This window comes from Nomascus leucogenys, chromosome 1a (assembly GCF_006542625.1).
Source record: "Nomascus leucogenys isolate Asia chromosome 1a, Asia_NLE_v1, whole genome shotgun sequence".
Lineage (NCBI taxonomy): Eukaryota > Metazoa > Chordata > Mammalia > Primates > Hylobatidae > Nomascus > Nomascus leucogenys.
This window is the reverse complement of record NC_044381.1, coordinates 42893328-42914450: the sequence shown is the minus strand read 5'-3', so window position 1 is coordinate 42914450 and position 21123 is coordinate 42893328. Positions and strand designations below refer to the sequence as shown.

The following is a 21123-nucleotide window of genomic DNA, read 5'->3' as shown; positions in this document are numbered from 1 at the left end:
CACTGCTTCCAGTTGTCCCACCTTTCCAGACTGAACCAACGTACATCTTACATGTATTGATTGATGTCTTATGTCTCCCTAAAATGTATAAAACCAAGCTGTAGACTGAACACCTTGGGCACACATTCTCATGATCTCCTGGGGCTGGTCACTCATATTTGGCTCAGAATAAATCTCTTCAAATATGTTACAGAATTTGACTTTTCAAACAGAAGTAACTCAAGTAGCCCTGTATTTATTAAAGATATCAAATTCATAGTTAAAAATCTTCCCACAAAGAAACTTCCTAGACCAAATGACTTCGTTGGTGAATTTTACCAAACAATTAAGTAAGAAATAATAACAACTATGCAAACTTGTTCAAGGAAATAGAAGGAAGGAACATTTCCCAATTCATTTTATGAGACCAGCACTATCCTGATACCAGAACTATAGACCTTACAAGAAAAGAAGGCAAACCAATTTCCCTTATGAACAGTTACAAAATCCTAAAAAACTTAAGCAAATCAAATCCAGCAGTATATAAAAAGGATTAATGACCAAGAGAGGTCCGTTCCAGGAATACACAATTGTTAATAATTGATAATCAATCATTCACCATATTGACAGGCTGAAAAATAATATGAGAATTTTTTTTTTTTTTTTTTTTTTTTTTTTTTTTGAGTCGGAGTCTCGCTCTGTCACCCAGGCTGGAGTGCAGTGGCGCGATCTCGGCTCACTGCAAGCTCCGCCTCCCGGGTTCACGCCATTCTCCTGCCTCAGCCTCTCCGAGAATATTAATAGATGCCAAAAAGAGATTTGACAAAATGCAATACATGTTCATGAAAAAAAAAAAAAAGCCTCAGCAAACTACAAATAAAAAGAAACTTTTCACTCTGATAAACTGCATCTGTGAAAAAACTACAGCTAACGTCATACTTAGTAGTAAAAGACTGGATGCCTTCCCCATAAGACTGAGAAAAGACAAAGATGAACACTCACACTGCTTTTAGTCAACTCTATAATGAAAATGTAATGGATATAAGAAAAAAAATAAAAGGTGAACAGATAGGAAAGGAAGAATTAAAACTATCTTTATTCACAAATGACTTGACTACATTTGTAGAAAACCCCAGAGCATCTACAAAAAAGAGTCCTAGAAGTAAAAAGTGCATTTAACAAGGTTGCAGGATACAAAGACAATATACAAAAATCAATTGTATATACTAGCAATATACTAGCAATAAAAAATTGGGAGTAAAATTAAGAAGAAATGCCACTTACAGTAACATCAAAAAATATGAAAAACTTAGAAATAAATTTAACCAAACATGTCTAAGACCTGAACATGGTAACTGAGACAGTGTGCTATTGGCATTAAAAATACCCAGAGAAGGCCGGGTGCGGTGGCTCACGTCTGTAATCCCAGCACTTTGGGAGGCCGAGGCGGGTGGATCACGAGGTCAGGAGATCGAGACCATCCTGGCTAACAGGGTGAAACCCCGTCTCTACTAAAAATACAAAAAATTAGCTGGGCATGGTGGCGAGCGCCTGTAGTCCCAGCTATTCGGGAGGCAGACCTTGCAGTGAGCCAAGATTGTGCCACTGCACTCCAGCCTGGGCGACAGAGTGAGACTCCATCTCAAAAAAAAAAAAAAAAAAACCCAGAGAACCCTGACATAACTCACACATATACTGTCAACTGATATTTTAGACAGGTCCCAAAATAATTTAATGGGGGAAAAGTTGGTCTTTTTGACAAATGGTGCTGGGAGAATTGAAAATGCAACAAAACAAAAACCCAAAAAAAAGCCACCTGTGTATAAAAAAAATACTTGGTCATTTTTATTCCGGGTTCCTGGCCCAAAGCTCCTAAAACTCTCAGAATTTCCTGAGTGATAGAGTGTCTTTCGTTATTCCTAACATGCCCTTCTTAACCAAACCTGAGTTTATGCTAATGAAGTGACTCTTAGAGGGCCCCTAGATAGCTCCAGGATAGGGGCTGGTCACCAGAAACATCAAGCCATGATCAGAGGGTTAGAACTTTCAGTGCCCTACCCACACCTTCGCGGAGTGAGAGGAGCTGGAGATTAAGCTCAATCACCAATGGCTAATGATGTAATCAATCATTATGTAAAGAGGCCTCCATAAAAAAATCCCTGAAACAGAGCTTAGGGAGCTCCCAGGTTAGTGAACACATGGATGTGCTAGATGAGTGGCACACCTGGAGAGGGTATGGAAGCTCTGCAACCCTCCACCCTAACTTTGCTCTAAGTACCTCCTCCACTTGACTGTTCCTCAGTTTTATCTTTTATAATAAACTGGTAATAGTAAATAAAGCACTTTCCTGAGTTTCATGAGATGCTCTAGCAAATCTCATTCCTGACACCAATTATGAGGTCTTTTTTTCTAACACCACTTCTGACACCAAATGTCTGAAGGTTTCCACACCAATTCTTCAACACCAAGCGGGTATCCAACAATTCAGTTAAATTCTGACACCATCCAAAATTAGTGGGATCCCACAAGTTAAGGGGTCCCACAAGGCTGCCCTCACTTCAGATGCAACTCACAAGTCCCAGGGGCAACCCATATTTCTGAAACAACCAGCTATAGATTTGGGGGTTCCCCTAAACTCCTCAGGTTACTTAATTCACTAGAATGACTCCTACAATTAAAAAAAAAAAACCACTTTATTTACTATATGTAACTCAGGAACAGACCAATGGAACAGATGCATAGGGCAAGGTATAGGAAGAAGGAGTACAGAGCTTCCAAGCCCTCTTTAGGAGTGCCAACCTCCTAGAAAATCAATGTGTTCACCAACCTAGAAGCTCCCTGAACCCCATTTTTTTTGTTGTTTTTTTTGAGACAGGGTCTCACTTTGTCACCCACGCTGGAGCGCAGTGGCACAATCACAGCTCACTGTAGCCTCAATATCCCAGGCTCAAGCAATCCTTGCACCTCAACCCCCTCAGGTAGCTGGGATTACAGGAATGTGCCACCACAACCAGTTAAGAGGGTTTTTTTTTTGTTTTTTTTTTTGTAGAGATGGGGTTTTGCCATGTTACCCAGGCTGGTCTCAAACTCAAGCCATCCACCTGCCTCAGCCTCCCAAAGTGGCAGAATTACAGGCATGAGCCACCGTGCCTGGCTCTGAACCCTGCTGTTTAAGGGTCTTTATGGAGGTTTCATTACCTCCACAGGGAGACACGAACGACTAAATCACTGGCCACTGGTAACTGAGCTCAATCTCTGGCCCCTTTCCCCTCTGTGGGGAGAGGGTGCTAAAAGTTCTAATCCTCTAACCCATGACTGCTTTTTCTGACAAGCCACCCCCTCATCCTGAAGCTATCTAGGGTCATCTCATTACACAACAAAAAGCACTTGGACCATTCAGGAAACTCCCAGGGTTTTAAGAGCTCTGTACCAAGAACAAGGGCAAAGACCAAATATATTTTTTATTCTCTTTCACAACATATATAAAAATTAACTCAGAATACTTCAGAGTCCTAAATGTAAGATATAAAAACTACAAAAGTATTAGAAAACAGGAGAAAATCTTTGTGACTGTGGGGTAAAACAAAATTTCTAAAATTCACAAAAAGGTACAAACCATAAAAGGAAAAAAAATGATAAATCAGTCTTCATACATGTATACATACGTAACAAACCTGCAAGTTGTACACACATACCCTAGAACTTAAAGTATAATAAAAAAAGAAACAATATGTAAATTTAAAAAAAATCAGTCATCATATAAAAAACTTTTGTTCTTCAAAACAAATTATAAAGCAGAAAAAAGACAGGCCATTTAGTGGAAGAAAACTTAGAAAATATAAAGTCTTGTATCAAGAATATAAAAAAAAAACCTCTTACAACTCAATGAGATGAGATTCTAAGAAGAACATTGGGAAAAAATTTGAATAAACAAGTCACCAAAACAGATATACAGGTGACACATATGAAATGTAAACTAAAACTACAATGAAATATGACTTTGTATCCATTAGGATGCCTACAATTTTTAAACCTCATATTATCAAGTGTTGGTGAGCATGTGGAACGCCTGAAACTCTCATACATCGCTAGTGGGAATGCAAAATGATACCGAAAACAGTTGGCAGTTTCTTACAAAACTAAACACACAGGATAAAACCAGTAATTCTACTTCTGACTATTTACCTGAGAGAAATAAAATTATGCATTGCCAAAAAGGTGTGTGTGAATGGTCACAGAAGTGATGCATAAAAGTCAAACAATGGAAAAACCCAAATGACCATCACCTAATGAATAAACAAACTGTGAAACAGTCATACAATAAATACTATTCTCAGCAATAAAATAAAATACATGGCAATAAAATAAAATACATGGCAACAAAATGAAACTAGTGAAACATGAACATGGATGAAGCTCAAACCATTATGTTAAATGAAAGAGGTCAGACACAAAAGACTACCCACAGTATGAGTCAATTTATTTTAAAAATTACAGAAGATGCTAAACTAGGAGTAGAAAGGAGATTAGTACTTTCGGAGGTCAGGGCAAGTGAAGGGGCTTGACTGCAAATGGACACAAGAAACCTTTTTAAGTAATGAACATGTTCTGTATCATGATTCTGATTATGGTTTAAATACCTGTCAAAATTCATCAATTATAAGTACACCAATTTTAAATTGGTAAACTTTATTCCAAGTAATTCATACCTCAATAAAACATTTTTTATTCCAACAAACCATATATGACAACAACAAAAAAACAAAACCCTATATAGCTAAACTAATACAAACTTGTTAAACTACTACAAATTTATGGTATCTATCCCTTCACGTTACTTATCAAACTCTCTGAAGGACTAACAGTTAAATACATAAATATGACAATCTAAGATTCTGAAACAACAACGGCCAGGTTACTTCACAGTCCAAGGTGCCCACACATCTGTCCAGATCATGACATTTTTATCCATATGAACAGCACACAACATTCAATAATGCATGTTGACAATTTTAGCGACACGTCAGTCTTTAGTCATAACATAATTTACTAGAATTCAAAAGCAGAAGCAAAACTACCTTTACTTTTTTATAAAACCCACACTGGTGTAATTCAGTGAAACAATTTAGGGTTCTACATACAGCAATCAATTACCAAGAATTGTTTATCATATATCTTAGGAATTTCAAAAGAAAAAATCCTCAGTCTCAGTAATTTCTCACAAAATTTCATTTCAAAAATGTTCTGGTAAAAACAATGCATGTGCACTTTGTTACTTTGAATTAGAAAAGTAAAAGAACAAAAATAAACAGATGACGGTGATCTCACATTTACATCATTTACATCCAATGCAGCAGCCCAATCAGACTTTTTTAGAATTTTGTGATTGGCAAATATTAAAATTTTAACTACATAAACATTTTGAAATAGCGGAATTATTTTGACTTTTGTGTGTATGTGTGTGTGTGAGGCAGAGAGACAGATACACACACAGAGAGAGAGAGAGAGAAGAGAGAGGGAGAGAGAGAGAAGGTAAACTAAAAGTGATTAAACGGTTTTTAGAATATGTAAGGAGGCAGCACACATTAAGGCCAATCTCACATAATCCATGTAGCCAATGCTTCACAAGAAGCTTTGACTAACAAAATTATATTTCTTAGTATTCTAAGACAGGTACAGGCAAGCCATGAACCCAGAAGTGGTGTTCTAATCTACAAGAAAGAATACACAACAGTGATTCCCAACCTGAAGGGTATGACTGTGATCACACATTTACATCCAATGCAGCTGGCCAACCAGAAAGACTTTTCCAGAATGTCACAATCAACAATATATTAAAATTTGGGGGGTATAGCACACCATGTGAAAACACATTATGTATGGGAAACACTGTATCTGTGACAACTATGACATATTTTTATCTGTATTTACATATTACTGTGGTTAACAGAAACATCTATTTTAATACATTACTGTAACAATGACATTTTGACATTACGCACCTTCTCAACGTAGTGCCACTAAAATGTCTAAGTGTATAAAATCTTAAGAACTTTCAAGGGAGACCTCATATTCCTTCTAGGTTCTAGATTAGAAACCACAGTCTAAGAGAAAACTCTGTCCTAATTGTCAAGAGAAGTAGTTTCAGTTAAGCCACCACCTTTAACCAGGTCTTTCACTTCACAGGGATTCTATAAAATTAAACGGCCTGAATTATTCTATAGGAACTCTTTTAGTCTAAAATTTATATTCTCAAATGTTGTAACGGGCTGGGCACAGTGGCTCGCACCTGTAATCCCAGCACTTTGGGAGGCCGAGGCAGGCGGATCACTTGAGGTCAGGAGTTCAAAACCAGCCTGGCCAACATGGTGAAACCCCGTCTCTACTCAAAATACAAAAATTAGCTGGGCATTGTGGCAGGCGCCTATAATCCCAGCTACTCGGGAGGCTGAGGCAGGAGAATCACCTGAACCTGAAAGGCAGAGGTTGCAGTAAGCAGAGATCATACCACTGCACTCCAACCTGGGTGACAGAACATTTCATCCCCAAAAAAAAAAAAGTTGTAACAACAATTTAGGAACTCAGTTAATATCCCAATTTTAGTTTCCAAAAAAAGAAAAATACACTAATATACTTTGTACTTTTTTCAAAATTATTTACTTTGCATATATTTGCTTAACATAATTTGTTAATATAATGAAGTTATTTCAGAAAGTTTGAAGACAGAAAAAATATCACCTTTAATCCATGATCTTTTTTTTTTTTTAATTTTTTCAAACAGCATCTCACTCTGTCACCCAGGCTGAAATGCAGTGGTACAATCACGGCTCGCAGCTTTGATCTTCCAAACTCAAGTGACTCTCCCACCTAAGCCTCCTGAGTAGCTAGGACTACAGGCACGCACCACCATGCCTGGCTAATTTTAGTATATTTTTGGAGAGACAGGGTTTTGCCATGTTGCCCAGGCTGGTCTTAAACTCCTAGGCTCAAGCCAACTGCCTACCTCGGCCTCCCAAAGTGCTGGGACTACAGGTGTGAGCCACCTGGCCCATGATCTTATTGGTAGACATAGTTTACACAGCTACAGTAATAATGGCCATAACATTTTATATACAACTCTCTCTACGCTTATAACAGGTGTTTTCCACATTCCATGTATATCACTTTATAAGTATCATATTTATATATCTTTATATGTATCACTTTAAATACCTACTTAACATTCTAATGAGCATATCGGTATATAAGAAGTCACTTAAAGAGAACATTCTGATAAATGAGTCCTTAGAAAATTTCATCCTTGTATAAACATCATTGAGTATATATACACAAACCTACATGGTATAGGCCAGGGGTCCCCAACCCCTGAGCTGATGAATGGTACTGGTCTGTGGCCTGTTAGGAACCAGTGACACAGCAGGAGGTGAGCGCAGGCAAGGGAGCATTACTGCTTGAGCTGTGCCTCCTGTCAGATCAGCAGCCTCATTAGATTCTCGTAGGAGCACAAACCCTACCGTGAACTACGCATGCGAGGGATCTAGGTTACATGCTCCTTATGAGAATCTAATGCCTGATGATCTGAGATGGAACAGTTTCACCCTGAAACCATCCCCTACATAAATAGGATATATGGTATAACATATTTCTCTTAGGCTACAAACCTGTACGGTGACTGTATTGAATACTGTAGGTAACTGTAACACAATGCTAAGTATTTATATGTACCTAAACAGAAAAGGTACGGTAAAAATACAGTATTATAATCTTATGAGGCTGGGCACAGTGGCTCACCCATGTAATCTCAGCACTTTGGGAGGCCGAAGCAGGTGGATCACCTGAGGTCAGGAGTTCAAGACCAGCCTGGGCAACGTGGTGAAACCCCATCTCTACTAAAATTACAAAATTTAGCTGGGCATGGTGGCACACACCTGTATCCCAGCTACTCAGGAGGCTGAGGCACGAGAATTGCTTGAACACTGGAGGCGGAAGTTGCAGTGAGACAAGATCACACCATTGCACTCTTGCGTGGGCGATAGGAAGACCCCGTCTCAAAAAAATAAAAATAAATAATCTTATGGGACCAGCACTGTATAATGCAGGCTACTGTTAACCAAAATGTTGTTATGGAGCACATGACTGTATTTGCGTATATATATACATATATATAAAATAAAATACTAGAAGGACAAAAATAATTATTATTTTTATTAGGGGATGAATAAAGTAGAGGAAATAGGGTTAGAGAGAGTTCTCTCTGTATACATTTTCATACATTTTGACCTACCATTCTACTTTTTTTAATTAAAAATTGATTAAAAAACTTAAAATGTAAGTGAAGTACTTAATAATGCTAAATAATAGGTAGATTTAAATGAGAAGTCAGAAATCACTTGGCCCAACCTCCAATGCAATGTAGGAATCTCTTTAATGTTTATCTGTTTTCCTAGCATTTTAGAAAAAAGATGTAGCCAAACTTACTATCAGTAAATAGGAGAGTGGTATGAGACAATTCAGAGAAGTTGCTTATTATATCCCAACCATTCCTGAAAAAAAATCAGTGAATTAAAGCACAGTTTAAAGGCTGATCAATTCCAGCAAATAAATGCTGAGTCCCCGTTGTTTGCTGTGTTCTGAGAATGTAAAAGATGATTCTCAAAGAATAAGAGGAGTCCCTATGCTCAAGAAATTTGAGGCAAGACCATTTGCTAAGCTTTAATTATTTAGAAATGAACAAGGTATCACTGGAATACAGGTATTAATATATACAGAGAAACCTTTGTGGGAGAAGAAAAAGAAGAGGGAAAATGATGACTTTGAAGGGATGGAGAAGAGGCTAAAAGGATAATCAATAAATGGTACACTGTGTTTTTTGAGGTTTCTTTTTTTTTTTTTGAAAAGGAGTCTCACATGTCGCCCGAGCTGGAGTGAGGTGGCGTCATCTCGGCTCACTGCAACCTCTGCCTCCCGGGTTCAAGCGATTCTCCTGCGTCAGCCTCCTGAGTAGCTGGTATTACAGGCACCTACTACCACACCCGGAAAATTTTTTGTATTTTTAATAGAGACGGGGTTTCACTATGTTGGCCAGGCTGGTCTCGAACTCTTGACCTTGTGATCCACCCACCTCGACTTCCAAAGTGCTGGAATTACAGGCATGAGCCACCACGCCCAGCCGAGATTTCTTTTAATATTACTACTTTGGAATATAAATTAAAGCTTTAATTATGTGAAAGACCACATTCTCCAACAATAACTGATAAATGTGGCCTGATTAAGATGTTTATACTAATATAGGCTGTAAGTTTAAATATTCTTTAAATAATGTAAAGAGATTTTATTTACCCAGAATTTTATTTCATATGTACATGTTAAAAGACAGACCTTTTTGGGAGGCTGAGGTGGGCGGATCACGAGGTCAGGAGATCGAGACCATCCTGGCTAACACGGTGAAACCCCGTCTCTACTAAAAATACAAAAATTAGCCGGGCTTGGTGGCAGGCACCTGCAGTCCCAGCTACTCAGAAGGCTGAGGCAGGAGAATGGGGTGAACCCAGGAGGCAGAGCTTGCGGTGAGCTGAGATCGTGCCACTGCACTCCAGCCTGGGTGACAGAGCAAGACTCCGTCTCAAAAAAAAAAAAAAAAAAAGACAGACCTACTGGTCAGCTTATAAATGTAAATACATGTAAAAAAGAGGCCAGGTGTGGCCTGTAATCCCAGCACTTTGGGAGGCCGAGGCAGGTGGATCACCTGAGGTCAGGATCAAGATCAGCCTGGCCAACATGTTGAAACCCCGTCTCTAGTAAAAACACAAAAAATTAGCCAGGCGTGGTGGCGGGCACCTGTAATCCCAGCTACACGGGAGGGTGAGGCAGGAGAATCACTTGAACCCAAGAGGCAGAGGCTGCAGTGAGCCAAGATCGTGGCACTGCACTCCAGCCTGGGCAACAAGAGTGAAAGTCTGTCCCAACAAAAAAAAAGAAAGGAAAACCTTTCGGAGAAATCTGAAAGAACAGTTCCATCATATACACTGAATTACTAAAAGAGAATGATATGTCCCAATTTTTCTATAATTAAGACACTGACTTTTGTTGACAAAATACAGTCACAAATCTTGTGTTAAAAGATTATCCTGATTGTACGAAAGTTTAAAAGCACATAAAGCAAAGTAAATAGATTAAATTAACTTGTTAAAAAGTACTCAAGGCTAACAAGTTATTCTTATGAACAGCATGTGGTATATTATTTGAGGACATTTTGCAAGTCCTCAAAAAGGCAATCTGTAACAGACAGCCACACACTGTGCTAAAGCATTAAAGCCTTTTTCAAAGTATATTCCTAATGCAGAAATCCAGAACAAATGGGCTGCAAAAGAGTATGTAAAATAAAAAGAATTCCGCCAGTAACTATAGTGCGATAGTTATAAAACCTACTGCCAACAGAAAAACAATGCCAGGATGACCACTAATACTTATTTTTAAAATGTTAATCTGTCTTCACAACATTGATATCACTCCTCAAAAATTCACATAACTGGGCCTTCTTTAAAAACCCTAAAGCTACTCTGTATCTTCCCAATAAGCCATCCAATGACCTTTAGAGAACCTCTCAACCATCAGTCATGTGTTACACTCCTTTACCTCAAGATCATATTCACCTGGTGAATATGATCTAGACATAAGAATCCTAATTCTCTTCATATAAGTCTTTCACATTGTTTAAAAAGAAAAGAAATAAAAATATACATAAAACCCTTATAAGCACTCCTACTAAGCAGACAGTATTACTCACATTTGACAAATTTAAAAACAGAAATCTGTACTGCATAACGCCATAACCCTAGCAGTTGGGAGTGATAAACCTACACTCTTCGGTTACTCAACTGGAATTAAAAGTAATTCTTTTCGGTATCCTCCATTTTAAGAAATGTATTAAGAAGGCAATAAAACCTTATCAAAAGCCAAAATACACTGCATATTTCTAAATATCACACTATTCTGCAATATTTTAAGGCAGAAGCCACAGGGATTGAAGCTTAAAAAAACTGAGAATCCTTAAGAATGAAACTAGGGGCCAGGCACAGTGGCTCACCCCCGTAATCCCAGCACTTTTGAAGGCCAAAGATGGTGGATCACTTGAGGTCAGGAGTTCGAGACCAGCCTGGCCAACATGGTGAAATCCTGTCTCTACTCAAAATACAAAAATTAGCTAGGTGAGGTGGCAGGCGCCTGTAATTCCAGCTACTCAGGAGGCTGAGGCAGGAGAATCACTTGAACTGGGAAGGTGGGGGTTGCAGTAAGCCAAGATCACGCCACTGCAGCCTGGGTGACCGAGCAAGACTCTATCTTAAAAAACTAAAAGAACGAAACTGAAGAATATTGGCTACAATTAAGACACAACAAACAATATTGTACTACATGTACTACAAACAAGTATTTTAATGGCTCAAAGATTTTTTTTTAACTTCCAAAACGATCTAAATGTTGCAAAAGCTTCTTTCTAATGCTGACAGACTAAGCATGCTTTTTTCTTGTGAATCAGTAAAACACAGACGAAGAGGAGTTGTTGGTAATAGGGTTCAAACCAAAGAACATTCTAATGGAACACAGACTACTACTGAGGAAAAATCAGACTACAGTTTAATTTCATAATACAACATATTTACATACCAGCACAGAATATCCCTGGGACTTCACTCCTGATTATTATGGTCCGTACTTTCTTATCAGATTTCAAAGCATCCACAGCTTTTGATAGCTAAACAGAAATAGGAAGCATAGGAGGAAAAAGAGAAAAAAAAAAAAAAACCTTTTTACATTGATGACAATAATGTATCTTAATATCAGAAGCAAACAGTTTAATCTTTACACTCACCATTTTTATAAGATTTTTACTGAGTGAATTTTTGCCATAAGCTCTGTTTATTCCAAGCACCACAATTCCTAGTTAAAGGGGAAAAAAAGCACAAGCACTTGAGTGAGCAAGGCATTCAGAGAACAGACTCTACATCAGACATCTAGCTAACTTCGAACTTAACAAATCAAAGAAATTCATGACATCAGGTTCCCTTCAATTGATCTCTTCTTAAGCACCAAGGTAATTTGCAACATTTTGGTAAATTTTACATCACTAACTCAAACTAGAGGGAAGACCACACTTATTAGTGAAAGTTTTAAGTTAAAGGATACTATTTAAAATGTGGTTTCATCATCTTCAAGTAGATACAGAAGTAACCGCTAATAAACCTTGTCACATGCAGGTATTACAGCATCTGCTTTTTCTAGGACCAGTTGTTAATATCTCAATTTTTTTTGGTGCTCATACTACACAGTTTTCAGTAATTCTACCCCAAGCTTCTCTCCTGATTTCTGTCTGATACACTTAACCTGAGGGCACTTCCATTTAGATGTCCAAGAAGTACTTCCAATTCAATCTATACAAAACAAAGTTCATTATCTCTCCCGCAAACCCAACTGTCACTCCTAACTGCCCCACTTTTTAATCAAAGACCATCATCTAAACCCAGCCTCCCATTCCTTCCAGTTACCAATTTTCTAAAAACAGTACTATGCATAGAATTCACCCCCTACTTAAAATCCTTTCATTATTTATTTCAAAATATCCAACTTCAAAGATCCTAATTTGATATTCAAAGTTCTACACAACCTCTACTAACCTTCTTTTTCCTGGAGTAGACAAATTTTCACCATGTATCAGAAATGCCTTCCACTGAGTCAGGGTGGGTATGGTTCTTATTTGCAACTGAGTTAAACTGAAGACAACAAAATGTACGCATGCCTTCGCTGTGCAAGAAACTGTGCAGACCCATTCTTTAAAGTATAAAGATGAACTTCTGCTCACAAGAGTAAATTTGCAAGAATTCCAAATGCTCTCAGTACAGAAAAGCATAAAGGACTGCTATCTGACAGGATCTGTATTAAACAGCTGAATGACTTTGGGTAGGTCCCAATACTACTGACAACAGCTACCACCAGTAGGCCTCAGGCACTGCTCCAGGTGCTTTAAGCGAATTAACTCATGTAATCCCCACCACAACCCAAGAGGTGGGCACTACTTTTATCCATAGTTAACGGATAAAGAAATGGAGACTTGGAGAGGTGAAGTAACTTCCTTCAGCTATTAAGTGGTAATCTAACTCTATACTTGAATAAAACTGTGTTACACTGTTCAAGCTTCAGTTTCCTCAGGAAGAAAATCAAGCAGCTAAGACTAGATGTGTCCATTCATTCAAACATACTGAGTACGTACTATAGTGATCAGCAGCCATGGAACTAGAGTCTAGGAGGGAAATACAAACAATAATCATAGAAATCATTAATAATCATAAATATCATTAATAATCAATTTAAACTGCTTTACAAGCTGTAAGTGGTGCCACAGTAACTTGTAACTAGAATTGTTAATGGTCTGGGGCAAAAGGAGATGGTTAGGGAAAGCTTACCCCAGACAGTGAAGGTTAGAAGGATAAGTAGGAGTTAAGGTGAGAGTGAAGGAGAGGGACTGACTGCCAGGCGGAGGAAACAGGAAAAGCATAAACTAGTCATGGTCCTGAATGTCCTGTAACCTACGAAGGGGAGAAGAGAGTGACCAATGAAAGTAAAGAGGTCAGCACAAGCCAGAAATATCCTTACAGACCTGCTAAAAAGTCTGGTCTTCATCCTAAGAACCACTGAAGGAGTTTATGTAGGTATAAACATACACATGCACATATAAAACTGGGTGGTGGGGGGGGAATAGTTTCTATACTTGGAGATCATACCAGAAGTAGATAGGGGTGGGAGCTTCAAGACACAATTCGAGTCCAATCAACAGATAACAGGTTTGGCTGAGACTGGCAGTGGTAGAATAAAGGATAGTGAAAGGATTCAAGAACTATTCAAAAATTTTAAATGAGTTAAGGATGCCTAGACTGAGGACTGATTTAACTGGAAGAAAGTGTTAAGAAAGTTACCAGGTTTCTGGCTTCAGCAATTGGATGAAAGAAGATGACATTTAATGAGACAAAATCATAAAACTACCAAGGTAAGGGTGGAGGGGAGTAAAGCTCATGAGTTCTGTTTTGAATTAAAGTGAATCTGAAGTGCCTTTCAGACATCCAAGTTGATACAACCTCCAAGGGCTAAGAATGCAGGCTGTAAGGTGTGATTGCTGGGGATGAAACCCCAGTCTGCCGCTTACTAGCTATTCGGCAAGTTACTTAACCTCTCTGATCCTCAGTTTCTTACTCTATTAAGATACTAACAGTTCCACACTCCATGGGACTGTATTAGAATAAAATGATATGATACATGTAAAATTTACAACATGAGGACTCAATTATCCTCCCTTCCAGCATGAACACCTCTCATGCAATAAGTTTCACCATAATTTCTGCTAGATGTGATAGTGCTGACATTATTACTGAAGTGTAAAGTGCCATCGAAACGTTTCTAACGCAGTTAATTCCAGCAGTTTTGGTCCCATATCTGAGACTTGATGTTTTGAGTACTTCCACTTCAAAAAGCTAGAAATTAGCTCTGCAATCTGAAATGAATTATCTAATATGTAACAACTGTACCATCAAATGTATCTGTAGACTTTTGGTATTCTAAAATGGATAAAACCTTAGCTTTATTTGGCAAAGTCTAAAAGTTTTTGTTTTATAACTGTCTCACTTTAATTCACAATTCAATCACTTCTCAAGAACTCAATTATCATGCATCCTCCCCACATAACCTAGAAAATTTACCAAACTCAGAAAAGCTTAGGCATTCACATGCCAATCTTAATTTTCCTGACTTTTCACAAAACATACAAAAATCTTCAGTGAATCTGTAACAAGGTCACATCACAGCATTAATCCTGCTCTATAAAGCTCACATAACTGAAAGATGAATGTAACAACTTTGCTGAGACTTTAAAAACAAAAAAAATACATTTTGCTTATACAAAATGAAAAAATACACTCAAAGTGAAAGTCCTCCTTCCCTAGTATCAGCTCACTCCCTTCCCCAGATGAAGCCACAGTTATCACAGTTACACGTAATGTAATCTTCCAGAAGATGTTCAACGTATCTACATACAGAAATAGAGTTGTATATTACCATTTGGCTTGTTGTTGCTATTTTACATAAATGCATCATATGTTCTGTTGGAGCTATTCGCTATTCTACATAAATAGGTTTATACTTTTTTTTTTTTTTAAGAGACAAGGTCTTGTTGTGTCACCCAGACTGGAGTGCAGTGGCTCCATCATAGCTCACTGCAGCCTCAAAGTCCTGGGCTCAAGCAATCCTCCCGTCTCAGCCTCCTGAGTAGCTGGGACAACTAGATATCCACAAGCAAAGGAATGAAGTTAGGCCTCTTACTACACACCACATATAAAAATTAACTCAAAATTGAATCATAGTCACAGATGAACATGACAGTGAAAACCATAAAACTCATAAAAAACGAAGTGTAAATCTTTGTAAACTTGAGTTAGGCAATAGTTTCTTAAATATAATCTAAGGCATAGCTACAAAAAGAACAAATAGAGAAACTGAACTACATCAAAATTAAAAACACTAGTTCTTCAAAATATATCATCAAGAAAGTGAAAAGACAACCCAGAGAATGGGAGAAAATATTTGCAAACCATCCATCTGACAAGAGGCTTGTATCCAGTCTCAACAATAAAAAGATAACTCTCATGCCTCAACAATAAAAAGATAATCCAATTTAAAAAGTGGCAAAGGGGCCACGCGCAGTGGCTCACACATGTAACCCCAGCACTTTGGGAGGCCGAGGCAGGCAGATCACGAGGTCAAGAGATCAAGACCATCCTGGCCAACATGGTGAAACCCTTGGCCAGGACTGGTGGCAGGCGCCTGTAGTCCTAGCTACTCAGGAGGCTGAGGCAGGAGAATACCTTGAACCCAGGAGGCGGAGTTTGCAGTGAGCCGAGATTGCACCACTGCACTCCAGCCTGGGAGACAGAGCTAGACTGTCTCAAAAAAAAAAAAAAAAAAAAGTGGCAAAGGATATGAGTAGACATTTCTCCAAATGTATGCACAGGGCCAATATGCATATGAAAAAATGTTCGAACAGGGAGTTGAACCTGATCTGAAGCTCTCCTACAACAGAACCCCATCATGGTAGTCCTTTTGAATAGTCTTCCTCAACATCTTTAAAAAAAAAAAAAAAAAAGATGTTCAACATCACTAGCCATGAGGGAAAACCAAATCAAACTACAAAAAGTTACCATTTCCCACCCAACAGGGTGGCTAACAAAAGAACAATAACAACTGTTGCCAAGATGTGGAGAAACTGGAGCTCTCGTGCCTTGCTAGGAGCATATAAAATGCAGATGCTTTAGAAAACAGTTTAGCAGTTCCACAAAATGTTAATCATTGAATTACCATAGGACCCAGCAATCCCACTCCTATGCGAAAATATAAAGATGACCACAAAAGCTTATATTAATATATGAATGTTCTAAGCAGCATGGTTCATATTATCAAAAAAATGGAAACAATCCAAATGTACATCAGTAATGAATAGATAAATAAAATGCGATATATCCATACAATGAATATTACTTGGCCATTAAGAGCATAGAGGTACTGGTACAAGCTACAATAAGGATGAGCCTTGAAAATATGGTATGTGAAAGACACCACAAAAACACGACTTATTATACTATTCTTTTATAGACAAATCTATTGATACAAAAGTAGACAAATGAGGGTTTTTTAAGGCTGGAGGGATAAGGGGGGGGAGTAGGGAGTCACTGCTAAAGACTACAGGGTTTATTTTTGAGTTGATAAATGTTCTAAAATTGGCTTGTATTGACAAAGCATAACTGTGAATATACTAAAAACAACTGTACATTTTGAATTTTATGGTATATGATTTAAATCTCAATATAGATGAGATTAAATCTTAATCTTAGAGATTTAAAAATACATACACTGTATCTCAATACATATATTTATTGAGATATAATTTACATACCATAAAATATATAAAAATATATTTTTTTAAACATGGAAAAAAACATATGAAAGGAATCAACTTGTTAAATCAGAAAAGGCAGTAGGTACCGAAAGACCTGCTACCTCTGCCACAGTCCACCTGACAAGCTTGGACAAGGATGCTGTCGGTAAAGAAGCACATGGAAAGGTTTCAAACACGAGAAGACCTGATGATAATCTAGATGTGAAAGAGGAGGAAGAAGCAGGTATCAAGGAGGATCTGTACTATGCAATTGCTTGTTTGCTGTATTTCTGCCAGAAGTTGTTCTGACATGGTTCACAAAGATGATCTTGAAAAGGGCCATAATTATGCCAAATCACAGGAAGGTTGGTAGGGGAAGGGGAGGAGTCATTCCAGAAAGTGTGTGCAAAAGCTACACACAGAAAAGAACAGGAAAAAGCAGAACTCAGGTCCAGTGGCAGGGAGATAGACTATGAGATGCCTGACGGTTAAGAAGGCCCAGCAGGTAACGGGGAGCCTTTGGAGGTGTTTAACTGAGCAGATTCGTGGTTTTTGGCCTTGAAAAAAGGTAACTCCAGCACCCCTGGAAAGAAAAAGTGGGAAGGAGAATGCTTGGAGACCAGGTGACCTATGAAGAAGGCTGTGCAGGAGAGACCTCTGTAAGCCATGACCAGGACTCCGGCTCTAAAACTGAGTAGCATGGACAACAATGCAAGAAATAACCACTAAAGAAATTTGGTGGCTGGGCGCAGTGGCTCACGCCTGTAATCCTAACTCTCTGGGAGGCCGAGACGTGTGGATCACCTGAGGTCAGGAGTTGGAGGCCAACCTGGCCAACATGGCAAAACCCCGTCTCTACTAAAAATACAAAAAAATTAGCCAGACGTGGTGGCGGGCACCTGTGATACCAGCTACTCAGGAGGCTGAGGCAGGAGAATCACTTGAACCCGAGAGGCGGAGGTTGCAATGAGCGGAGATCGCACCATTGCACTACAGCCTAGGCGACAAGAGTGAAACTCCATCTCAAAAGAAAAAAAAAAGAAAAGAAAAGGAAATTTGGTTATAGAGCTATGCCTCCCACAACAAATTACAAATATGGAGCCCAGATGAGACCTGGTGTATTCTGCACTACTTACCCCCACCCATCTAAAGTGCTGCGTGCTGTTTGAGGCTCCTGTGACTAGGAGAGTTATCCTATTCCTTAGAGGCTGCTGAGAGCACCAAATTTTGGACCCACCTCTAAGAGAAACAAAGGCACCCAGGAAACTCCTTCACCTGTAGTACCCTTGACCTCATGTTTTTCTTTGCACTGCTTATTGCTGGTTCAACAGTAAAGCAAAGCAAAGCCTAGGTAATGTTAGCCAAGCCTGAGTCGTCATTCTTGCCAATTCTCAAAGGAGGCGGGGTCAACTTTAAGAAACCATGATGTATGTCCTATCTCATCAGGAAATGAAGGCTAAAGAAAAAAAAAAGAAACCATGATATCCAAAAAACATTTTCGTTTATTATTTTTTATTATCTGATATTCTCTCTTCTGTCCATTCAGATCCTAACTTAAAGTCTGTCCATTTTGCACAAATATTCCTTTAATTGCATTCAAGTCATAACGACCAAAAAAATAGAATATGGTGCATATTAGTAGCTGTTCTTGCAATCCCTTTATGTCTAACATATTGTTGGTACACTTAACGGAAGTGAAGTCCCAGCATGACTAAGCTTACCCAAAAGATGATGGCATTCAGGCTCTAATCACTCCAGTGCCAATCTACGCTTCCAGCTGAATTTCTTACTATTCTGCTTATGCCACACTACTGTCACACTTGCCTTATGTTACATCCCACATACACCACACATGTTCACATCTCCATGCTTTGACCATGTTCTTGTTCCTGTCTGGAATAATAAGTAAGGAATAAAGTAATTCATCACACTCCTGAAGCACTGCTACGGGCTAGTGGCAATTTATATTAACAATCTCATCTCATCTTCATAACAAAACTATAAAGTTGGTATTGTTTTTCCTGTTTTACATGTGAGATAAGTCTGCCCAAGAACCCTCACAAATGGCAAAATCCACTGCCTATTAAAGAATGCCTTGGAACCCCTTTCAAATGGCGAAACCCTGCAGGTATTACAGCCCTTTCCTCTTACCATGCCTTGAAGTTCACACAGCCTACTAATAACCAGGATCTGCTTCACTATACTAAAAGCATCATGACTTACACGCTTTTCACTTCTGCTTAACATATTATAGGTGCTCAACAAATGCATGTCAAAATTAAAAGACTGGTCCTCTGGCTTAACCCGGGTAAACTGCTATTCCACCCTTCACGACCCGTTTAGCTTTTCCCTGCACTGCCAGTGAAAGGCACTGAGCTTTAACAGTATTCCCTAGGATTGTCAGCCTCCTTCAAAGCCTTCAACCCTCTGTAGTGTATTGCTAATGATGTCTCCTCTCGTAGAAGGTAGCTCAAGGGCAAGATCCATACCATCCACATTCTTATCGCAGAACTGAGGAAAATAAAAAGTGCTCAAAATTGTTTAAATTAAGTGGAACCGTCCCTCAAGACTAACTTTCTAAGAGAAAATGAACAAGAGGAAAAATTGTTCCAGCTGAGCAGCTTCAAATTTAAGATTCTCCGTAATAATAAAAAGCAGTTTCACTGCAGCTTTTACAACTCCACCACTAATAGCTGAGTTTACAGAAAGCCATTACACAGCAAGAATAAAGCCTGGTAGCAAGGATTAAATACCCAGGGTATATATTGACCTTGGCTTGTCTGGAGCAGAGGGCGTAAGCTGCACTTCTGTTTGCCGCGCTGAATGCGGTCACTTTACAGTTAAGCTGCTCGGGGGTACACGTTTAGGTTATTAAAAGCAAGAAATAGGTGCACAAGGAAACGGCCACGCTGGGTGAGTAGGGAGGTGAGAAAGGGGAGGGACCCAGGTTCGGTGCGCCTGCCTGACCTCGACCCGCGTCCTGCGGACGCTGCACCTTTTGCCCGTCCTGAGAGCGAGCGGCCGCCCCCTGCCCCGCGCCTGCCCAGCGTTCGCACCTCACCTCGGTTCTCCTCCTCCAGGTGCCGCACCCGCAGCTCGTCCTCCGTCTTCATCTCAGAGCTGTAGCCTCTTTTCGGGGCGGGACCCCCGGCCGCAGGTACCCAGCCCTGGGCCCAGATCGCCGGGCCCACCCGCCGGCCTGCCAACGAGCCGGGCAGCCTCAACCCCGGACAGAGCCACGCACTGCAAGCGGCCACCAGGCGGGCACCGCCAGCATGTAGGGATCCCAAGGCCCCAGGTGCCGCCGCCACCGCGGCCGCCATGTTGTCTGTTTACGGCGTGGACCTGCCAGTGCCGCTCCGCCGCCGCCCGGCGCCGACCTGCCGCGCGCACGCGCACGGCGTCCCGGCCCGCAGCCTCGCTCCGGCTTGGCCCCGCCCTCCGGAGCCGTGTTCCCGCCCCTCACCGCCCCGCCGAGGCCCCGTGACCCGAGGCCTTGCCCCATTCTCCACGCGAGGTTGGATGGTTTGTCCAATACAGAAGGAAAGAAAGTAGTTTTCCAAGGCTATGGAATAATTCAGGCAAGACTTTTCTATAAGAACTACCCAGAGGGAATTGTCTCCCCGTACTCCCTGGACCATGCCTTGCGGTCCTGTGTTAAGTAAGCTGCAAAAGTGAACAAAAAAGTTTTGTCTCCTCAAGTTGGCTGAAGGTGTGGCAGCCCATCGTTGGTCACTGCCTTACTTATGGATCTAAGGTTGTTGGTTTAGCGTCCCTGATAAGCATAAATGATGTATACTACGTGGCGTTCAGGAAGAGGATGAGAACAGCAAACAGGCAAAGGAGTTCTTTCTCCAGCCCACCCACTCGTACCGATGTCCCATGGCCCTTCCTGGATGGAAAGAGTCCTATAGGGGTTCAAACAAGCCATACGCTGAGATGGGATTTAGAGTATGTAGCTCTTCCAGAAACTCGGGATATCAGTTTAGTGTGTAGGTACTCATCAAAGCACGTTGCAGTAGAATTTTTGCTACCTAGCTTTTATCAGATCTCTAATGGGAAAGACTGCATTTAAGAATACTGGGCAGGGGGCGGTGGCTCATGCCTGTAGTCCAAGCACTTTGGGAGGCCGAGGCGGGTGGATCACCTGAGGTCAGGAGTTTGAGACCAGC

The 21123-nt window shown here is 39.9% G+C and overlaps 1 protein-coding gene across 7 annotated transcripts in view; it reads right to left on the bottom strand.

Moving 5' to 3' along the window:
- The window catches only part of AUH (AU RNA binding methylglutaconyl-CoA hydratase), a 144930-nt gene extending 124569 nt beyond the window's left edge, over positions 1-20361 (bottom strand). For 4 of the 7 annotated variants that reach the window (XR_004028593.1, XM_030805993.1, XM_030806049.1 and 1 more), the window contains exons 1-3: positions 20013-20361; positions 11849-11916; positions 11644-11731 (exon numbers count right to left, since the gene is read on the bottom strand). Coding sequence is in view for 6 of the 7 variants with exons in the window: in XM_030805993.1 (XP_030661853.1) it covers positions 11644-11731; positions 11849-11916; positions 20013-20274 (418 nt within the window). In the remaining variant the exon portion in view is untranslated. Of the gene's footprint in view, positions 1-11643; positions 11732-11848; positions 11917-12650; positions 13438-20012 lie in introns of those variants that run through there. The other 3 variants (XM_030806116.1, XM_030806266.1, XM_030806306.1) reach the window with 3 other exon arrangements.
- Positions 20362-21123: the final 762 nt, after the last annotated feature.